This window comes from Prinia subflava, chromosome 4, assembly GCF_021018805.1.
Source record: "Prinia subflava isolate CZ2003 ecotype Zambia chromosome 4, Cam_Psub_1.2, whole genome shotgun sequence".
In the NCBI taxonomy this organism is placed as follows: domain Eukaryota; kingdom Metazoa; phylum Chordata; class Aves; order Passeriformes; family Cisticolidae; genus Prinia; species Prinia subflava.
This window is the reverse complement of record NC_086250.1, coordinates 68016944-68037262: the sequence shown is the minus strand read 5'-3', so window position 1 is coordinate 68037262 and position 20319 is coordinate 68016944. Positions and strand designations below refer to the sequence as shown.

The 20319-nt window shown below is 39.4% G+C and overlaps 1 protein-coding gene across 4 annotated transcripts in view; it reads right to left on the bottom strand.

Annotated features, from left to right (window-relative positions):
- The window catches only part of USP6NL (USP6 N-terminal like), a 110969-nt gene extending 90650 nt beyond the window's left edge, over nt 1-20319 (bottom strand). The window contains exons 1-2 of one of the 4 annotated variants that reach the window (XM_063397054.1): nt 20163-20319; nt 15085-15174 (exon numbers count right to left, since the gene is read on the bottom strand). In XM_063397054.1, the coding sequence (XP_063253124.1) occupies nt 15085-15088 (4 nt within the window). In that variant the 5' untranslated portion in view covers nt 15089-15174; nt 20163-20319. Of the gene's footprint in view, nt 1-15084; nt 15175-17775; nt 19654-19716; nt 19813-20162 lie in introns of those variants that run through there. The other 3 variants (XM_063397055.1, XM_063397058.1, XM_063397056.1) reach the window with 3 other exon arrangements.

Sequence of the window (20319 nt, the reverse complement as noted above, 5' to 3'; positions counted from 1 at the left end):
GGAAAACGTAAAGTACATTCCATATGCAACATCAAGAAAATGGTACAAGTCTGAAGCAGGCACGATAAATAAGAAATTTCAACAAATCACTGAAACTTTGAAGAATTACACAGTAAGCCTGGTGCCTGCTATTTGTCTTTCCTCAAATCAATTTAGGCACCAAGACAGTAACACTAAATCTGCTTTAGTACAGAGGCAACACCAAAAAGACTTCTAGAAATAAAACACACTAACTAGTTAAATTGTATAATTTCATCTGTTACTTATGAGTCAGAATTTGGTTATAGTTCACTCTCATCTTTGACTGGTACTTCCATACAATCAGTACAATTGCCACCTCTCAGACCACACATCCTGATGAAACACCCACTGTGGGCAAGGATATGCCAGATGGAAGTTCACAGCAATTCTGACACACAAGGTGAACCACAAAGAAACCATGTCATAAATTTAGTGTAACAATTTGAGTAGATTCTGTTTGAGAAAAAAAGTAGTGCTATATATTCAATGCATAGACCATGGATCTCTGCCAAGCATTTTTCCTCTTCAACAGAGAGCTTGCTAAGCAATATGTGCTTGATGATGTTCTTGGATTTTGCTTTTCCTCCTTGACTTCAAAATTGTAGGGAACACAGAAATCATGCACTTTATCAACCTGATGAAACACATTGATATTGAAAGGAACAGTTAACCAAGATTGGGTTTTATGGATCACTGTGTACAGCCCTTGATCACTCCCAAGCATAATAAAAAAAATGACCTGCATCCTGATTAGTCAGCTATCATAATTCAGAATAAAAATGCTTCTGTTAACATAATTATAATTAACTGATCTCTGGAAGCAGTTCTTCTTCATGAAGCATATTGCCAGGAGGTAACACATTTACAGCACAAATGATGCTGCAGAAGGATGGATCTGTGGGTATTTGTCAAAGGTATTTGACAGGGGGTGGGGAAGATCAGAATTTAAGTCTGAGGAAGACTTAATATTTTCTCTTTCACTGTCTTCTTCTAATCTGTAATGTTTATATATTCACAGCATTCTGTCTAGGCTATTAAAAAACCATCAAGAACCCTCGGGGTTTTCCCAGGAAGCATTGCAGCTTCCCAAAAAGCGCCTGCTTGTTGTGTCCTCGTTTACAGAAAGATGTACAAGCTACTAACAGAAAAAAACCCAACCCACTGCAATGGCCCAAGGGCTTTCATTCATAGCAACAACAGCCCTGCACACTTTTGAGTTGAGATGCAAAGTTACTCTCACTGTTCTTTTTCCATCTCCGATCAACCTGAACTGTCCAGAATTCAGATATTCTGTAAATTGATTATTCCCAACATCTCTGCAGAAAACTGCATCATCCTCCTCTGTGCTCCCCATGGCAAGAATCATGTCCTCTCCCCTACCTGCTAGACTCCACACATGGTTAAGGTGCCAAGCTTTCAGGCCTGACACCCCCAGGAATGGAGAGCCCATAACAAAATGGCCAGGCAGGTCCTAGCTCAGGGCAGTTCTATCACTAACGTTTCAATGGCAGCAGGATCAAGCCTTAAGTCCTCTAGAAAGCAAATAAATACACAAAACACTTCTGGTGACGTTAGTTCTGCAATAGAGCAAAGTCTGACCTTAGAGGCAGGGGAAGAAGATTTACCAGGAAGAAACCAGGGTGCATTTGCTCTTTGGACCCTCCCTCCTAGGCTGTAACACCCTTCGGTGTTTGAGCACCGTGGAGTCAGCAGGGCTCTCTGGGCAGGGCTGTCCCAGCAGGGCTCTGGAACAGGGGCTGTAAAAACTCCAGTGCCATCCACAGCGAGGGCACCTGCTCTTAATGACCCACTGGAATGTTTGCTTTGAAAGCTGCAGTTTCAGAAACCACACAGGGCACAACTGCCTCAACTGCTTCAGCATCCCTCCCATCTTAGAAAAGGGGCTCAGAAAATGAAAATGATTTTCCCATCAGGAACCACTAGCTCATATGTGGGATAAAAGTTTTCAAGAATAGATTAAAGGATTAAGGAAATACAAGTCAGGCATCAGGTAAAAGTCTTTAACTATCAAATAAAAGGAAGAGTATATTATAAGAACATTTGCATAGTCCCTTCACAAGAAAACCTGACAATTTCTTGCAAAAACAATGAATTCAGATGAAGTCTATCCAAAAGCTAAGGCGAATACCTTAACTATTCCCAGAAACATTTTGTTTCATGATACTCCTCTCTGACTTTTCCTGTCACAACCAGTCTTCAAAATTAGTCCCTAATTGTTTTACGATAATAAACTCTAAGACAGGCAATATATCATAATACAAATTATTACTACAGCTGCTATGAGGTAGGTTATCTATTGTTTTCCACTAATATTTGAATTAATTTTCCAATCTCTGAACTGAAGCCTACAGTTTTTACTGTTTTCAATAACCTATTGTAGTTGGATGAGAATTCTAGAGTTCCAGATCAATAACTAACTGTCCCCATAAATCTCTGAATCCTTAAATTCTTAATCTTCATTATTTTCTACAGATCATTCATTGAAGCATGAAAGAGGCAAAAAGAAGAAAACTTAATGCTCACATAGAATTCCTATGTGAAATTCTGATAGCCTTGCTTGTAAAAATGTTTACATCAGTGACAACTCCATTTATTATTAAGGAGTTCATTTTTCATAAAGGACTGCTTTTGGCTATGCATTTTGCAAAGCATCCATAAGAATAAATAAACATCCTCACAGTCTTCTCAATGGTCCTTCAGAGTCAGTAACTGCTTAATCCAATGGAATTTGCATCCACTTAGGAATACTTTCTTCTTCATTTCTGGCAGGTTTACTACCAATTTTAAAGCATGAAACTATGGCTGCAGTTTTTAAAAGAAACTGAGGCAGATCTAGGAGCCTTATCTAGAAGACATCTTGATCTAAGGCTAGAAAAGTAATCATTTCAAGAGAAAGCTATTTTTTTTAAGTCTGTTTTTCTTTACACTTTAAACACACAAGAAAGCTGTTCATTAAATTCAGATGATGGAAAACTTCAATAAATGGTCAATGAAAGTAATTCTACCTGTTCCAGGAAAAAACCTATAAATCCAAAACAGAAAAACAAATGCTATAACTGGGAAAAAAAGGAAGACAGAAAAACACAGAGCCACATTCCACAGACCTTACTGCACACAGTGAAGGAAAACTACACATTGCACAATGCCACCCCTGCTCAGTGCTCTCACTGTCACCCTTCTTGCACCAGTTTTCACCCCCTCAGCTCTTGCTAGGAAACATTCTGCAAGTGGCTCTAGAGCCACGACGAAGCCAAGGGACCTGTTCCTGTAAATCACTTTTATCACCCTGATAACAGACACCAGACACTAACAGAGATCAGTATCAGAAGTTTGTGCTCAAAGTCTTGATCCACTCTTCCAAAAAAAAATTTACAAAAAGGAAAAAAGCATGTATAGATGTACTATTTGTTTTTTCTTCCCTTAAACAAATGTGTTTAATACCTGTCTCCTCCATGAGAAAATGGTTGCTACTTCTTTGCTCATATCTTTTCTGTAGAACTGTAGATTTAGACATACAAGTGCATCTAAACTGCATCATTTAGCAACAGTTCAAAGGGTTCCAAAAGCTCTTAGATATTTAACCCACAAAGACCTGGCAAAAGGAACAGCTCAGGCTGCAATGCAGAATTCCTTTAGATACAGAGGTACTCATGTCTTTTGGGTCTATGTGCAAGCTACAAAGCATTATGAAAATGAGTAAGAATATAATCACAGATTCCTCAAATAATTAAATTTCTTTCTCCTCACGCTCACACCATGTCCTTCAAAGGCAAAATGGTCACTTCATAAGGCTCATGAAATGGTCAAGAAAGCAACAACAAAGTAAATGAAATTCCACCCCACTCCCCCCAAAAAAAGGTTGTATCTAAGCAATCTACTTTAAATTATTGATAAAATAATGTTTGGTGGGTTTTCTTTGAACAGTAAGAAGAAAGAGGATGGCAGTACAAGATCTCATCTCAGTGAATGCACACAACCCACAGGATTTCTCAGTCTTCCTCATACTGGATGGCAAGTTTTCATATAGCTTTAGCTGCAAATCAAGATTTTTCTGAGAAAAAAAAAGTTCCATACCAGAAGTCTCAAAAAGAAATCAGATATTAATGAAGTTGCAATTACGAGAACAAAAACTATTTAAAATATATTCTCCAATAATATGCAGCATTTCCTGCATTTGCAGCATTTCAAACAGAATACGCAGCAATTTTCCACTGCCTGGATTTGGGTCATGGCTGTAGTGCTGATCAACAAATTTATCTTAAGCTAAAGGATACCATTAAATGTTCTGTCAAACCCAAGCACACAGAAAGAAGCCACACTAAAGACTTTTTTTGGTCTTGCAATATTAAACAAAAACCAAAACTATTACTGACTTGCATGTGCTAATACTGAAGTCAAAGTACATTCATTAGTTTAATCAGGCACAGACTGATAAAAATGAATGTGTGTTCAATTCAAAGAAAGACAAAACATAAAAACTTTGCTTTTAATTTAAACCCTGACTTGGTTTCCTTTTGAAGAGGATATGAATGAGACTAATAATCTTGTACCTCCCTGAGGCAAAGAAAAACTAGAAAATTCTATGCACTGCTATCTGTTAGTGTGATTAAATCCTTCACTGCACATACATTTAATCCGAGTAATAAAATGCAGCTGTAGAGAGGCACCAGGAAGAACATCAAACCTTATTAGTCCACTGCAAAATACACATTACTTTTATTAAGCCCATGTATTTGCAGCCATAGTTTGGGCAGCAAATAGTACATGGTGTGGCTTTCTGTCTCTGCAAGAAAAATCAAAACTTTCAAAACAAGTTTTTGTATACTCTGTAATAGGCTAACCTAACACTAAGGTGGTACCTAATCCCACAAATGCAACCTACCTTAGTGATGAAAAAAGTATTAAGGAGAGACATTCAAAGGATGAACAAATTCAACATTTCAAAAGTAGCCAACAGAAATTAACCCAAAGGTCACACAGAGCAGAAGGGAACCACCCTCCTTTAAAAGGAAGTGTAGCTGGCTCTGTTTGCTTCCTGCAGTTGTGTTCTAATGGGAGATACCATTCATTACCTGTTCACTTTCAGACTTCTGCCTCTTGCTCTCCTCTACGTTCACTCAGAAATGCAGCCTTTCAAAACAGATTTTAACTAACCTGTTTTAAAAACCCAAGCTTAGTGCTTGAATACAACAATGACATTAACTGTGACTGCTTAAGGTTAATGCTAGAGCTACATTTGAGATGTTTTCTAAGTGGCTGGTTGTGGCTACCTTTATGGTTATCTCTGGTTTGCCTCTGTTCTTACATCTGGATTTATTTAGTGCAGGTCCCACTTCCCTCATATCCAATCCTATTTCCCATAAAAACATACAAATGCTTCCTCTGTCGAAGAGTTCTCCTATTCCCTGATCAATAAAAAATGGTGGAAAAATTTGGCCATCTGAGATTTCTTTAGTCAGCTTCACCTTAAGACAATTTATCCAGATGAAGAGCACCTTTCCTGCTTATTCCATGGACAAGGACAGAGGAACTTACTAACACTGTCTCAGTTTTGGCAGATGGAAAATTGCAGTGTATTTACTGTTCCCTACATTCTCTGCAGCTGCAGAGAATTTAAAATCACGCCAAGTTTCAGCCAACAACTGCCATGGTCCAGACAAGAAGGGTCATCACTCTACCCAGTATCACATTCAGGCACTGCAACCCAGCACTTTAACTCCCCCTGGCACTACAGCAGTGCTAAAGGAGCAGAAGTGTCATCATCCCCCCTTCCAATGGATTTATCCCTGTTAAATTTCACTGAATAACACCCAGGTAACCTGGCCTTGCTGTATCATCCTGTAAGTCCACTGAATATACAGCGTTAAACAAAACCATAAATTGTGTTAGTTCTCCTCAATGGATGTTCCACTTAAAGATTGATTGCATTAAGAGGGTGGAAAAAAACCTCTCAAGAGCCCTACAGTGAGTTTGACATAAATATTATTTCTTTTCGTTTGTTTTAATGCACAAGGAATAAATAAATACTGAAATGTCACTAAAAGTGACTCATCAGCCTTTGCTCTAATAAGAAAACTTTAGTACCAAATACTTAAAGCAAAATGTACAAATATTTTTATCACTGCACTAACATACAAAAGCAGGGGTGGGCAGGGAAGAAACTGAGGAAGAAATAAAAAGCAAAATTGACACTTTTCAATTTGTACCTCATCTTTTCACAGCAAGCAACAGACCAAGTTTATTTTCTCCTGTACTCCAACACCATGACATCCTTCAAACATTCTTACAGTAATTTGATGCAACTGGGGAAGAGAAGTAGCTAAAAGCTTGTCTAGTTTTTGCAGGCAGATACAAAATGAGCTGTAACTGTGCCTAAGCTCCCAAGGCAAACAGGGTCTGTAGAGCAGCCTGACCACAAGCGTGGCTGTAGCACAGCATCACTCCAAGAACTCAGAGCTGCAGCCCACAAGTGTCACCTCCAAAGCTAAATTTGGGGGAGTTATGCCATTTTACTGCTTGTACAACTCAGACACTGTAGCACCACAAAATTCAACTCCTCATATAATGCTGGATAAAATTCTACTACAAAGAAATAAAGAGAAGGAAAAAGCTTTATATTGAATTCAATGGAACATTCTGGTGAGAGACCTACTTCCCTATGTCCCTCAAAATTCTGGCAAGCCTGACTTGTGCTCAAAAGAGCTCTGAGTAAGGCTTTCAGCACCCCACCACAGAACCAGACAGGTTTTCAAAGAGCTTTTCAAGGCTAAAACAGAAAGACCGCATTCAAGAATCTCTCCTATGGCAAACCAAAGTGCTTTATTAAAACAAAGTGCCCTTTTACATTAGTGAGCAGTTAGATTAAAGACTATCCTGGCCAAAAACACTGAGGTTCTACAGCGTGTTGGTATGCCTTCCATTCTGGAGACCATTGTGTTACACAAAATAAAACTGAGCAAAAAAAGAAAGAGAAGAAAGAACACAACACATCACACCAGCTTCCCAAACCAGAATTTTGGAGTTCTACACAGCTTTGTGCTTGCTTCAGAAATTTTAAGCAGGATAGCTCCAGGTTTACCAATAGCCTTGAAAAAATTCCAGTGCTATCTTGCCATCTCCCACATAGTTTCAGGAATTAAAGTATCTTAATTATAGGGGAGAGGGTCCTTTGCAATGAGAGCTTAAACACACCTTATAATCAGCTGATCAATAGGGTATCACCTAAGTGAAGCCACTTTGTTACTACAAACATCTGCAGCCATCCTTGTAAACAGTGAAAGGATAACAGGCTGGATAGTTTAAATAAAGAAAAGATCTTAAAATTTAAACAAATATGGAGCCAATAATCTCACTGACATTACTTACATAACCCCACTTCTGGCAACAACCCCAAGTATTTTCCAACTGTGTTACAAATCAGAGAAGTTGTTTCCTACATCAGCTGGATAAAGCATGTCAAAATAGTTTTTCTTGAAACACAGTCAATTTAGCTTAAAATAACCACACATCTTTTAAATCAGGTGCTTTGTTTCTTGAATATGAGCATGAATAACAACATAAAATAAGACTGCAGCTCAATTATTTTTCAAATCTCTGATAAAGTTATACCACTGAGCAGCAGTACTTCACTTTTCCTACACATTGCTGCATATTATTAAATCATTTGTACGGAAAGTGAGAATCAACATGACTCATGACAGGCAAGGAAAGTCCTGTGAACACCTCATTTAACACTGCTGTTGGGAAAGTTCTTCTTTAATCCATTTCTAACCCTTCATCCCATTCAGCTGTTGTGTGAATTCTTTGATTCAACAGGAAATACCACCATTAGGGAGCTTAAACTGCAGCCTCTAAAAGCCCTCGTGCAGTAACTGCAACCTTGGTCTGTGACTGTGCCTTGTGCAGGGAAGGGGATACCCACCCAAACATCTACACTCACAACTGCTGTTTTTCATCTATTTTATTTGGGAATAAAATCTTTGGGAATAAAGTCTGCATCCTTTCCCCTTTGGAATGTACTTGAATACCACTCTCAACTTATCCCAGGATGAATAGCATCCCAGAAATATGGATTACTTCCATAGTGGCAGATACTCGATACTCACTCCAGAGAACAAGGTTACAGTGTTCTTGTGCTACTCACCCCTTCTGCTGCAGGAGCACCAAAGACCCACGATAAAGGCATCATTGTGCAATGTTCTATATAAAGGAGCACAGAGAGAGGCCCAAAGACTAAGATTTAAATAAAAAACAATGTAATGGGAGAATATTATCATGCCAAAAGCATGTACTCTTGTGTATGCCAATTAGTTGTAATAATTCAGCACTCCTTACTGGCCATCAATCAAAATATTGAGGCAGATAAATGGCAGAAGATGATTCTTCATCTATAAACACATAAATAAAAGAATTTTAATGTACTTTATGTAGGTATATAATTCTATATTGTAAAAGAAAATAATTATATGAAATATATATCACAAATAAAACATGTAATGAATGTTTAAATATACATAAATTACTATCATAACCATCTTTCTATCATCCTTGCTGTTTTAGAGACACACACAGCTAGAGTAGCATGAAGTAAATATTTTGTAAACAATCCAATCTTAACTTCCACTACAAACAGCAGAATAAACATGAAGTGCAAGTGCCCAAAAAGGACACATCTGGGCAACAGTGTGTGTATATGAAAACACTGGAACTCCAATAACATTAATGATGATAATTTTCCTGCCACAGCTCTCCTGTCAGCTCAAAACCAACAATAGTTTCCTGCCAGTGCCAACATTTTGGTTTACAAACAGAAATTACACCTCTATAAAAGCAGGTGTCATGTTGCACTAATTTATTCAGAGAAGCCCCATCAACCTGCTAGGAAAAAGCCCAAATGAAAGAAGAGAGATTCAAAGTTCCCTTTATGGAAAAATCAATTTCAAAATAAATGTAACATCTTTTAAAAAATGTTCAGTCAATGTTCCTGAAATGCATGCAAAGGGTTTTACAAATTTAACTTCACTACACATTAATTAATTTCAATAAACAGTAAATATTATACAATACCTCTCTGTTAGCAGCGTCCTATAAAAAGCAACATTACTGAACTTGAACCTATCACCTGCAAACACAGCTCCTGGATATGATGAAGACATTTTTTGTAACTGCAACCTCCTGCAAAGATGCAACTTCACTTCAGACCATGGAGATTGAAGACTTACTTTGTTCAAGTAAATACATGATAGAAAAAAATTCAAAAACTGCTTATCTGCCTCTTTGACCTAAAAATAAATTTTAAGTGCAAGGAAAGAAACAACTTACCAGTTGTAAACATCCTAAAATGTGACCAAAAATAAAGGAAGGATTATGAAAACAAATTTAAAAATTCATTTTAAATCTGTTTAAATACAGATAAATTTCAAAAAGCTCTCATTTGTCTTCTGATTTATTTAAATAGCTGTACTATGAGCAAAAAAAAATTTCAAGGTCTCAGAAGCTGCATCATTACGTCAGTCAAATAAATAAAAATCGAACATAATAAATGTAAATATTAAAACAACCAGTTTCTACTAATGTGTTTGCATTTCACCCATGTTATGCATCCGTTTTGTGCAAAGTATTTGGGTTATTGCTACTCATGCACCCTGTGGATTCAGAGGAGCAGTTTAATTACAGTATTGGTAAGAAACTGGGTCATCCAAGATCTGATTAGCCCTCTGGAGATGCCTCTCCTTGCTTAGCATAGAGGAAGCCCAAGATTACCACATTCCTGAACAACTTAAGCTGTAGTTCCATGCACACTTCCAGCAAGGGAGAAACAGCATTTAGCAGAATCTCACCCACTGATCCTGCCCTGCTCTCCCTGCAGGGCAGCAGTGCAACCACGGATGCAGCGACCTAGGCAAGAGCTTGGGGAGCCCACCCAATTGCAGCCAGCCTCATGCAACGAGAAGAATGCAGGAATTCAGTCAGGCAAAGGACACAGACCCAGTACAGGCATGGGCAACATTTTAAAGAGGTCATGAAATTTTAAGACTCTGAGTTCAGGCTTGGCTCTTGCAGCCCAGACCTTTCTAATGAAACTTCATTCGAAATTTCCTTGTCAAGACCATACAGGTTCCTGTAACTCATTAATTCTGACCTCTCAATCTGTATTTTGAGTCAGAAAATTATCTCCAGCCCAGCTGCTGACAGTCTCACCAGGTGCAAGCTGCACTATAAAGGAGATAGAGCAGCAAGTAGCAGTACCCCAAGAAAACAGACCTGAAAAGTTAAGAAAACACAGAAGAGTAACAGTGAAGCAAGACCAAGTGACAAGTTCTCCTACAAGATTCCAGAGCCAAACAACAACATGTCCTTTTCATGCTTCAACACCCCACTGTGAATGGTGTACTGCTACTGATCCAAATTCTCATGTGTCACCACAGTTACAGTGGTGAATTCCCTTGACAGCTTCAATAAAAAAAGAACAATTAAACACTGATATTATCAATGAAGCAACTTTTAGGGGGTCACTAATATACTATTATAACAGTAGTTTACTATTTAAGTCTTCTGGGTTTCCTTCTTTTTCACACAGCTGAGTTGCAGGGGGGTTACTACTATTTAACTCTTAAAAAATTTTACAAACATATCAAGTCTTCAAAGCCACCTTCTGCAAATCTGCATTATGGCTCTTTGTCCCCTGTATCCAACAATTCTTTATTACTCAGAGTTTCAGTTTTTCATAGAGAATTACTGTTTCAGGAAAGATAACCCAGGAGTCACAATACCTTCTCTGTTTCTCAAGTCACAGTATTTATACAGATTAGAGGATAACTGTGCTGTGAAATCACAATTGTGAAAACACTTCATTAACTGTAGTTTCAAACTTGCATTTCATGACTAGGTTTTCAGGGTTCATGGTTCAAAAATCAAACAAAAACCTAGCATATAACATAATAATCTGACATCCTTTTACTATTCATTATTATGTATTGTAAAGGTATTTTAGTTTACTTGTAAGGCTTCCTTCCCCAGCCTGAAGTCATCTTGGTGAATCAGAATTTTTCCTTTCTTTCATTCAATCTCAGCTCACTGCTAAGAAGTGATGACTACAAAGCCTCTTCCATAAATCATTCAGCTTGAAAATTATTTGGAACACTTTACCCACAATACATAAAATGCACAGCCACTTACACTTCAGGTAAAACAAACAAAAAGTCTGTCTCCCAGTATTTACTTTATGAGCAGTTTGACTTGGTCCTCAGGTCACTACAGATTCATTCTGACACACCAGGAGGGGAGACTGGGAGTGAGGGGGGGAAATGAGCCAGCTTTAACTCAGATTTTTCTTAGGACAGGGAGCTCTACAGATGCCCAGAACACCTCCCTCAGCTGCAAGCACAGAAATAATAATGTGTAGAATGGTTTGGGTTGGAAGGGACCTTAAAATCACCAGTTCCAATTCCCCTGCCATCGACAGGGACACCTCCCACCAGACCAGGCTGCTCCCAGCCCCATCCAGCCTGGCCTAGAGGGACTCACCACAGCACTGCCTCTTCATCTGTTAGGGCTGACCTTAAGATTTGTTTCGATTCCCAAGTTCGTTGTTGGTGAACATGGAAATTGACAGCCAAAACCATTTCTTTACATGCACTACAACAACACAGAAGGAAAGAAAAAAAAATCTATGTTTTTAGAAATCTCAAAAGCATGAGGTTCCTCTGTGAACAGAGACTAGAGAGCCAGAGCTGTAATGAGAGGTCAGGGTATGTACCCAACCATCAAACAGAAGCAGCCTTTAATCACACCACTGTGGGCTTGATTTGAACTGCTGAGGCAAAAACTGCCCCCGTCGTTACCAGGCCACACCAACCATTGCACAATGCAAGATTACATTGCACAGCATCTCTCAAAATGTGTTCTCTCATGCAAAATTTGTTCCTACCCTCAGCCAAACCAAAAGGAAACCTGAATTGATGGGAGTGAAGCATTAAGAAGCAGGTGACCTTCCTAACTGCATGCAGCATATAATTTTTAGTGTGTTAGAAATAAAACTAAAAGCAGAAAGACTAAGTCAGGAAAGAAATATTCTGTATTATACGTTGACACTGTATCTTACACATTTAAGGGGAAAAAATGAAGATGTCAGCAGCTTGTTGCAATAGTGTACACTAACCTTCAGTTTCACTGCAGCAGCTCAAATAATTTAATTGTACTGACCTTTCCTCAAAGCAGAAAAGCACAGGAAAATCCCCCAAAATAAAGAGCAGAGCTTATAATATTAAGAATTTATCATGACACTGCACATTTTCTGGCCACTAAATATCTGGAGAAAATGTAGATTAAATCAGCTCTTCCTGTGGTGCAGAAGGCAGGCTGCATCCACCAGAATTTCTCTGAAAAGTTATCTCTGAATACAAAACAAATCAATAATCAACTTCACTTAGCTATACTTGATACTAATATAAATCCTTTAAGGATATAACCTCACTGTCCTATAAGGCATACAGGGGAAAAGCACAATTTCAAATAAAAATCTGTCTTATCCTTATTTATGAAAACAGACATTCACAAAGCTATTCCAGAGCAATAAAAGCCTTAACTGAGAGACTGCCTCAGTTTTAACAGACTTTTTGTACTGTTCAACAACAAACTACCACCATGAATGGTGAACTTTGCAATTCCCAACACGGGATGATCCAGTACAACAGGATCCAAAGCATCCACTTACACACCTGGTAACTATTAAAAAAGCTAAACAAAAATAGTAGTTCTCATTCATTTTCAAAAAGAAATTAACTGATCATTGCCTTAAAAATAAGCAAGTATATGCTTCGTAAGTATCAGGATATTAACAGAAACAAACGAAACAAATTTTATATAGTAATGAACAAATATTATATGGTAAAAGTGACTTAAGCTAGCGAATAAAGTTGGCAAAAAACCCAAATAGATATGATCTGCCTGTGAAGAAATTTAGAACAGATACTAGAAGAAGGATTACATCATTTTAGGACTTAGCATCTAGCATAGCTCTTCACACTGAGCAATGGAAATATATATTGAATCAAGTACATTACAAGAAAATAACAGGTAGGATTCAATCATGTAGCCTGCACATAACAGCACTCTGGAGTTGTTAGTGGCCTTCTGCAGGCTGAGATTACCTCAGATGGATTTTTTGTTTGAATGACACAAGGTGATGCACAGTTCAGGAATACCAGAGGATGCCACCATTTTTAATATATCTAGCTGTTCTAGGTACTCACAGATTTAGTGAATAAGCACATATATACAGAATTATGTAAATAAATGCAGCTTGATAAAATATGATACCTTATTGACTGAGATATTTAGGAAAGAGAAGCACAAAACTAAGGATTGTGCTTACAGTTCAAGTTTCTCTCAAGTAAACCATAAACTAAGAAATTCAACATCAGCCAAACACAAAACATCTTCTCTAAATCATATTTTTCAAGGTGCCCTTGAAGCCCACCACAGCACAGGCTTCAGCATCCACTCCACCACCAGAATGCAGCATCCTGCACTGGAGAACATCTCACTGAGCACCACAAAAAGCACTGCCAAAATGTTGCCTTGCATTTGAATCAGGCTCTTCATTCTTCCTAATGAAACAGCTCAACCCTCCAGCCTGGAATCAGCTCAAAATCTGAGCAAACCCAAGGGTGTTTTTCTCTAGCACTGTCTCTCTGTGCTGTACCTAAACCATCATGAAGCAGCGCCCTGGAAGTCACACTTAACACAGCAACCATGAGTCAATTATTTGTTTTCTGTAACACTGTACATAAGGCAATGACTGCACATGAAAAGCTCTATAAAACAAATGAAGATTCACCTACAGTGTTTGACAAATCAGGATATTCCAGTACTTCAATAACTGCCAGGAAAATTGACCTCTGTGCAATACAGCAAATTCTTAAACATCAGAAAGTAAATACGTTTGAACAGCAATATAAAAGAAAATAGAAATTAATCTGTATAAAAACTAAAATAGTTCTATCTACACTAGCATGAACTCTATAGTTCAGCAATTCTTCCAGGCCTTTTCTTGGTGTAAGAATTTTTCCTCTGCTGCATTTAGCAAGCATTTCCTTCATCATTCTTTTTTATTTCCAGATGTCAAGAACAATCATTTTTCATTTAGTTTGACAAGAAATTTAACCAACAATTTTCTTTACTCACTTCCTCCCAGAAACTCAAATGGTCTTATTTTACTAACACAGGATATAATTATCCTATGAACAAGATGCTTTTCCTTCAGCATGTTCAGTACAGTTGAAGCTGAGCCACGTTATAAAAACAGTTCCTGTGCAAATGAAGTTTTATCCTTATTTCTATGTGAGGCAAGGCCAAGTAACATTGCTGACAAAAGTTGCATGAAGAAGTCTCACATCTACAAAACTTATGAAAACCTTGAAATACTCAAAAGAGTTCACTAAAAAGAGGTTATCTTACCCATCAGATATGACCTAAACCAAAACTTCCTGTGTCTTTCATCTGGTTTTTTCCACCATAACAGATATTAAGTCACACTCTTCCATGGCTCAGATCATTCCAATACATGCCAGAACTCCTCTGGGATCAAACCTCTATACTAGAATTTGTGTAATGTATTTTTTTTCCTATAAAATGAAGCCCATTCATTTTATGTTGGATTTTTACTAGTTATTTTAATTTACTAGGCAGTCATCAATTTTGGAGTTCTTAGCAAACCCAAGGCATTTTCCCCTCAGTTACATGTTTTATTTATACTGAATAAAACAAACATCATCTTGTTACAGAACCCAACTTCTTGAAAATGAGACCAAACTACAGAGAAGTCTTACAGAGCACACATTGACCAAAAATTTACAGATTAAAAATGGCATTTGCCAAATCTCAGCTTTTTTTGGTTATTTTTACAGGACTCCAGACACAAAATTCAGTAAGAACATTTTTGAGGAATAACCACTCCCAAAACCTACCAGAGGTGTACAGTTCTTCTAAACTACAACCTAGGGTTTGTTTTTTTTTTCTGAAAGAAAGAAATCTACTCACTCATGACTGGAAATTTCTTTGTATATAATCCAAGACAGGTCTTGAAGCAAGGTATCTTGTTGGAGAAGGTTTCTCAGAGGTATACATGTCCTGAAGGTGGGAGGAAAATAAAAATAGAAATAATTTTTTCAACTTCAAATCACTAGAATGTATGTTTACACAAAAACTGTCTTTCCTACTCTCTTCTCATCCTCCTTGTTAAAAAAAAAAGGAAAACAAAGATGTGTTTGTTATGACTGGGGAGCTTTACTGCTTATGGATATATTTAGCTGTTTATCGACTCAAAACGTGCACCTTCTTCTAACAGTCACATTATAAACTTGAATATGTACTTAAAAAGTTCTATAAAATATAATGTTTGTTATCTCTTGGGAGCAGTTAAAAGGTTAAAAGTACAAGACTACAACATGGATATAGTAACTGAAAATTCCAAAGCACTGTTTTCCTTCAGCAACCTCAGCTGGCAAAATGATGCAAAAAAAACCCTTTTTAAAACACAAGAAATGCAATTAAGATTACTAAACGAGCACAGGTTGGCACTGACATCCAACATTTTCTTCTCAGAAACAAAACCTGAAAAAGCTACCATTTCCAGCACCTATGAACCTACAGATCCATCAATTCCTCATCGATTTCAAAAAAATATCCAAGTAGGGCAGATGGATTCACTGACAATAAGCCTGGCCCTCCCTGAAGCCAAATATAGAGGACTTAATCTCCAACAATGACAGCACAGCAAGTACATTTTGAAAATTTTATTATATAATCTCCCTCCTGCTGCTAAAAGCAAGTTTATACAAGTCTGATAGAACAGTTAAATGAAACTTCACAGCTCAGATAAAAATAAGAAATCCAACAAATCTACTAACCTATACAACATTCTTCTAATATCTGCACAGAGACTATCTGTAAATTATGGAATATTATGTGATAGATTTCCTCTTTTCAAAACCATTTAGAACCTGCTGAACCTCACCACCTGTGCTAATCCAGCCAGTTATCTTATGCTCAGATTTCAAGTCTCAACTCTCCTGATCTCTTCATTCTCAAAAAAAAAAAAGCAAAGTAAAATGCAAAAAGACATAAGAAGAGATGCAACTTTTCCTAAATTATGACTTCACATAACTGTTACAGATCTACAGCACACAGCCAAGTAGTACAGGAACTACCACAGGACATCACAAGAAGGTTCCTTTATCAACAGCTAAAACAATTTAAAAAAAATAAATTAAACATCAAAGCCACACACACCATGAAAAGAAGAAATCCAGCTGCCAGAAGGAAGCCTTTGGTAAAGCTGCAGACAGAAAATTACAACCAACTTTTTTGCACTGAAAAAGTAACACAGGGAAGAGACTCAGCAGGGAAAGAAAGCAGCTGAAAAAAATGCACACAAAAACATTCTAAATAAGCAGAGATGAACACAAAGCCATGAGATTCTACAATCAGTGAAGAACAGTCTGAACTGCAGGCCCTGTCAACTTTCCATGAACCTCTGCTAAATTAAATATTTAAGCACACACAGCCCAATCAAAAATGAAGTGTCTGCTAAAACATATTATTAGAACTGCAGCCTTGCCAGCTTCCTCTTCATTACTGGTGTCAAAATTAGCAAATATAACTTCCACGACATTTAATTATTTACTGGGCTAATAACACCTCTTATGTTAAGAACACTAAATGGATCAGACATTCCTTAAACCAAGTCCAAAGCACTTCTGACCAGTTTCTCACTACCTTTGGGCCCAAATTCTTCTTGAATCTTATGCATAATCAACTGGAAGACCTGGGACTCCCATTCAACTTGATTTTCCAAAGGCATTCTCTCACCTTAGTTTTGTAAATATGAACCAACAATACTTTGCCTCTGAGACACCGTGTTACATGACATTTTATTGTGTGTATGTACAGGAAAAGGCTGTTCATTAGGAAAAAACAAAACAGCAGCTCTGAAAACCACTTAAGGCTAATAATAGCTTAATTATGCACCCTCATTGCTTATAAAAATCTCGTCACGTAACACTGAGGAAATGAGATGGGGACGACACAGAAACTCTGCTCTACCCAAACAGAGTGTGAAAAGTGAATGCTCCAGTGCACCAGAGCAACCTGACCTCCGACTCCCAGCCCTAAAGTGCTACTCCTGTACTGCCTTCAGTGTCCAAATATTATATTGCCAGCATCTGTTTAGCAAATGCAGACTTCTGGTAGATTCAAGTGTTGTTCTCTGAAATAATGCTACATGTGTGTTTTATATAATTTCCCTTGTAAATAACTTTTTTTAAAAAGGAAAGTTTTGCCTTTCATCTGTAATTCTGAGTACAGCAATAGCAAACAGTACTGAAAGTCAACACTATCAAATAGCAGGTAGTCCCTGATTTCTGTTGCATTGCAATAGCAACTCTTTTCCTAGGGATGTGTGTTAGAAACTAAACTGTCTTCACTTTGCTTTCTCAGCAAATCTGGTTTATTTCAATGCTTACAGGGTTTTCTCCTGTACAGAAATACCAAGTACCACAAAACAGAAAGACAGAATCTATTACCTGTTCAGTGTCTTTCTGAAAGACACCATCTTGGAAAAACTTTTAATTCAAAACACTGTCTGACACTCTTTCTGTTTTCCCTTACACTCAACAAGCCTATAATAAAAATTAAAAAAAAAAACCAAAAAAACAACCCACCCACACATACCTTTGATCTCTGTCTTTTCCTGAAGAGCTAACCCTTGTATTCCATCCCATGTTTCCTCTAGTGACACACATCTACTCACTCTTGGGAGTATCACCTTCAGTAGCTGTGAAACTCAGGCATTTTAGCTGAGATTTGAAAGGAATACCTGCAGTGAGTGAAGCTCTTTGCAACTTCAAATTCACACACACTGATAATACATTAAATTACCTGTTTCCATAGCTGTGCCAGGCCTCTTTTTTACCCAATATCTGTTTCAGGATAATTAGCAGGAGCCAGATTGCAAGCAAATTACAGCATACTGTACTCCTATGCAGTCTGACTCTACCCAGAGAAGAGATTTTCCTTTAAGTTGGCAATTAAAGATTCAGGTCTAGCCTGTGTGTGTGTGTTACTGTAGTATCTGTTTAACTTAGAAATTAAGGTATTAACATTAATTTATACCCTCAGTTTCCAAGAATCAGGAATCACAGGAGCAGCATAAAACTGTTTAAACACACAAAGATAAAACAGTCTAAAGAGAGTCTGCTATGCACAAATCAGGATTTTAGTGTCATTTCCCATCCTCTTTAAATCAAACGTTATGAGCCCTCACAGAAAATAGAGATTTCAGAAGCACTGTGGTTTAGAGTTGCACAGATAGCTGGCTGGCAAAACATTAAGTTTGAAATTGGTGGTTTCTGTGCTGTATAATCAGAGGGCAGAGGAACAGCTGGTTAAAGGCAGTTCTGCTAAATACTTATTTTACACTGCATCTCAGCTGAATTAACTTAAAAGTTATAATCAGAGACAGTAAAAGTTAAAAAGGAGCAAAACTAAGTCACTTCAGAGCACAGTTATTAAAAAGAACGTAACAAAAATGCCTAATATAGCACCAAGCCTCTGAGCACCCCAGCTCAATAAAATGCCCAAGACAGCACAAATGCACAATTCACAACAAAGTGAAATTGCGACTGTTTCAGAACCTCCACAGAATCACTGACTGGCCACAGATGAGGAAGCACATGGAAGTACAAATGAAACAAGCCCAACGACACACCCTCCTTTGTTCATAGCAGGAATATTTACACTACAAAGAGTTGAGGCAAATCGCCTTTAGTTTCAGGCACTGCTGATTGGCCGCTGCGTTTAATACACACACGCCTGGTGGTGGTGGAGTTTCGACTGTCACACAGCAGCTCTAGATTGCAGGGCACGCAGCAAGCTAGAAAACCACAGAAAACAATTATTTAATATAATTATCCTAACTGAAATGATCCTCCACAAGACACATTTGTTGTGAACAGGACAGATGTGGATTTGTTTTCACCCCACTGTAATTCGGCGAAAGCTGAAAAGCAGCTCCCCTCACAGCCAGCTTTCAGTGCAGCTGCCTCCTCCAAGCAGTAAATGCCACAAAGAAAGTTATTCTCGAGCATATGCGGGTGAACAACTGGTACAGGAGTTTGGAGACAGCGACTTTTAAGTCACCACTTGACTCTCGTTCAGCTGGCAGTTCAGTGGCTTCGGTGGTGTTCTACAGGCACAGAAAGAACCTGAAACACCTGAAAATAACTGGCTCTTTGCTGGCAGTCCCAGCGGAGACTGAATGCTGGGAGAGGGCCACGGAGACCAGGGCTGAGCACAGGCTGGGGGACGCCCTCTGTCCCAGCCTGGTACTTTCCACCACATACCTGAAGTATTACAAAAAGCAGAGGAGGCAGCAGGTAGAGCAGGGAGAGCAGCGGTGCCAGAAAGCCACATTAAAGGGTTCAGCCATCGAAATCCTCCCTACTCCCGACTAGGGCGGCACTGTCGCCTCCCACATGGCCAGAAAAGGGGGCCTCAAGGAGGCCCCAAGTGTCCGACCTACAGCCGTGACTCTCTCAAGCACACACCCACACACACAGGACCCCCAGCCCCGCTCTGACTGCGGCCCCTCACACCCCCACACCTCACTCCAACCTTACAACGGGACCAGGGGCATCTCCAGGGCTTCCCCAGGGCTTCCCCCGGGCTCCCCCAGCACTCCCGGCTCCGCCGCGTCCCGCAGCCCCCGCAGTCCCCCGCGCGCCACCCCCTCCAGCAGAAAGAGCGGGGAGCCTCCAAAAACACACACACACCCCTCCGCTGGGAATGGAACAGTCCGAGCACCCCAGTACCCTGCGGGAGCCGGCTCCCGCCACTTCCACCTCCCCGGCCCCGCGGGGGGTGCAGGCCCCCCCCCCGGGGGAGGATGGTAGCGCCCGCCTCCCCTCAGCCGGGAGGAACCCGCCCGCTTCAATGGAGGGTCCGGCGCGGCACCTCCACACACACGCGCGGCCCCCCCCGCACCCCCCGCAGTGGACGGGTCCAGCCGGCAACCCCCCGGGCCGCACAATGGCCGGAGCAAAGTCCCGGCTTGTCCTTACCTTTGCTCAGCTTCCTCCTCTTCCCGGGGCCTCCCTCCGCCGCCTTCCCGAGCGGCGCGTCCGTGCTCGCTGCCCCGGGACCGGCGGCCTCCGACCGGGAAGTGCCCCAATGTGACACCGCCGCTATGGAAACCCTCCCCGCCCCCGCCCCTCCCAC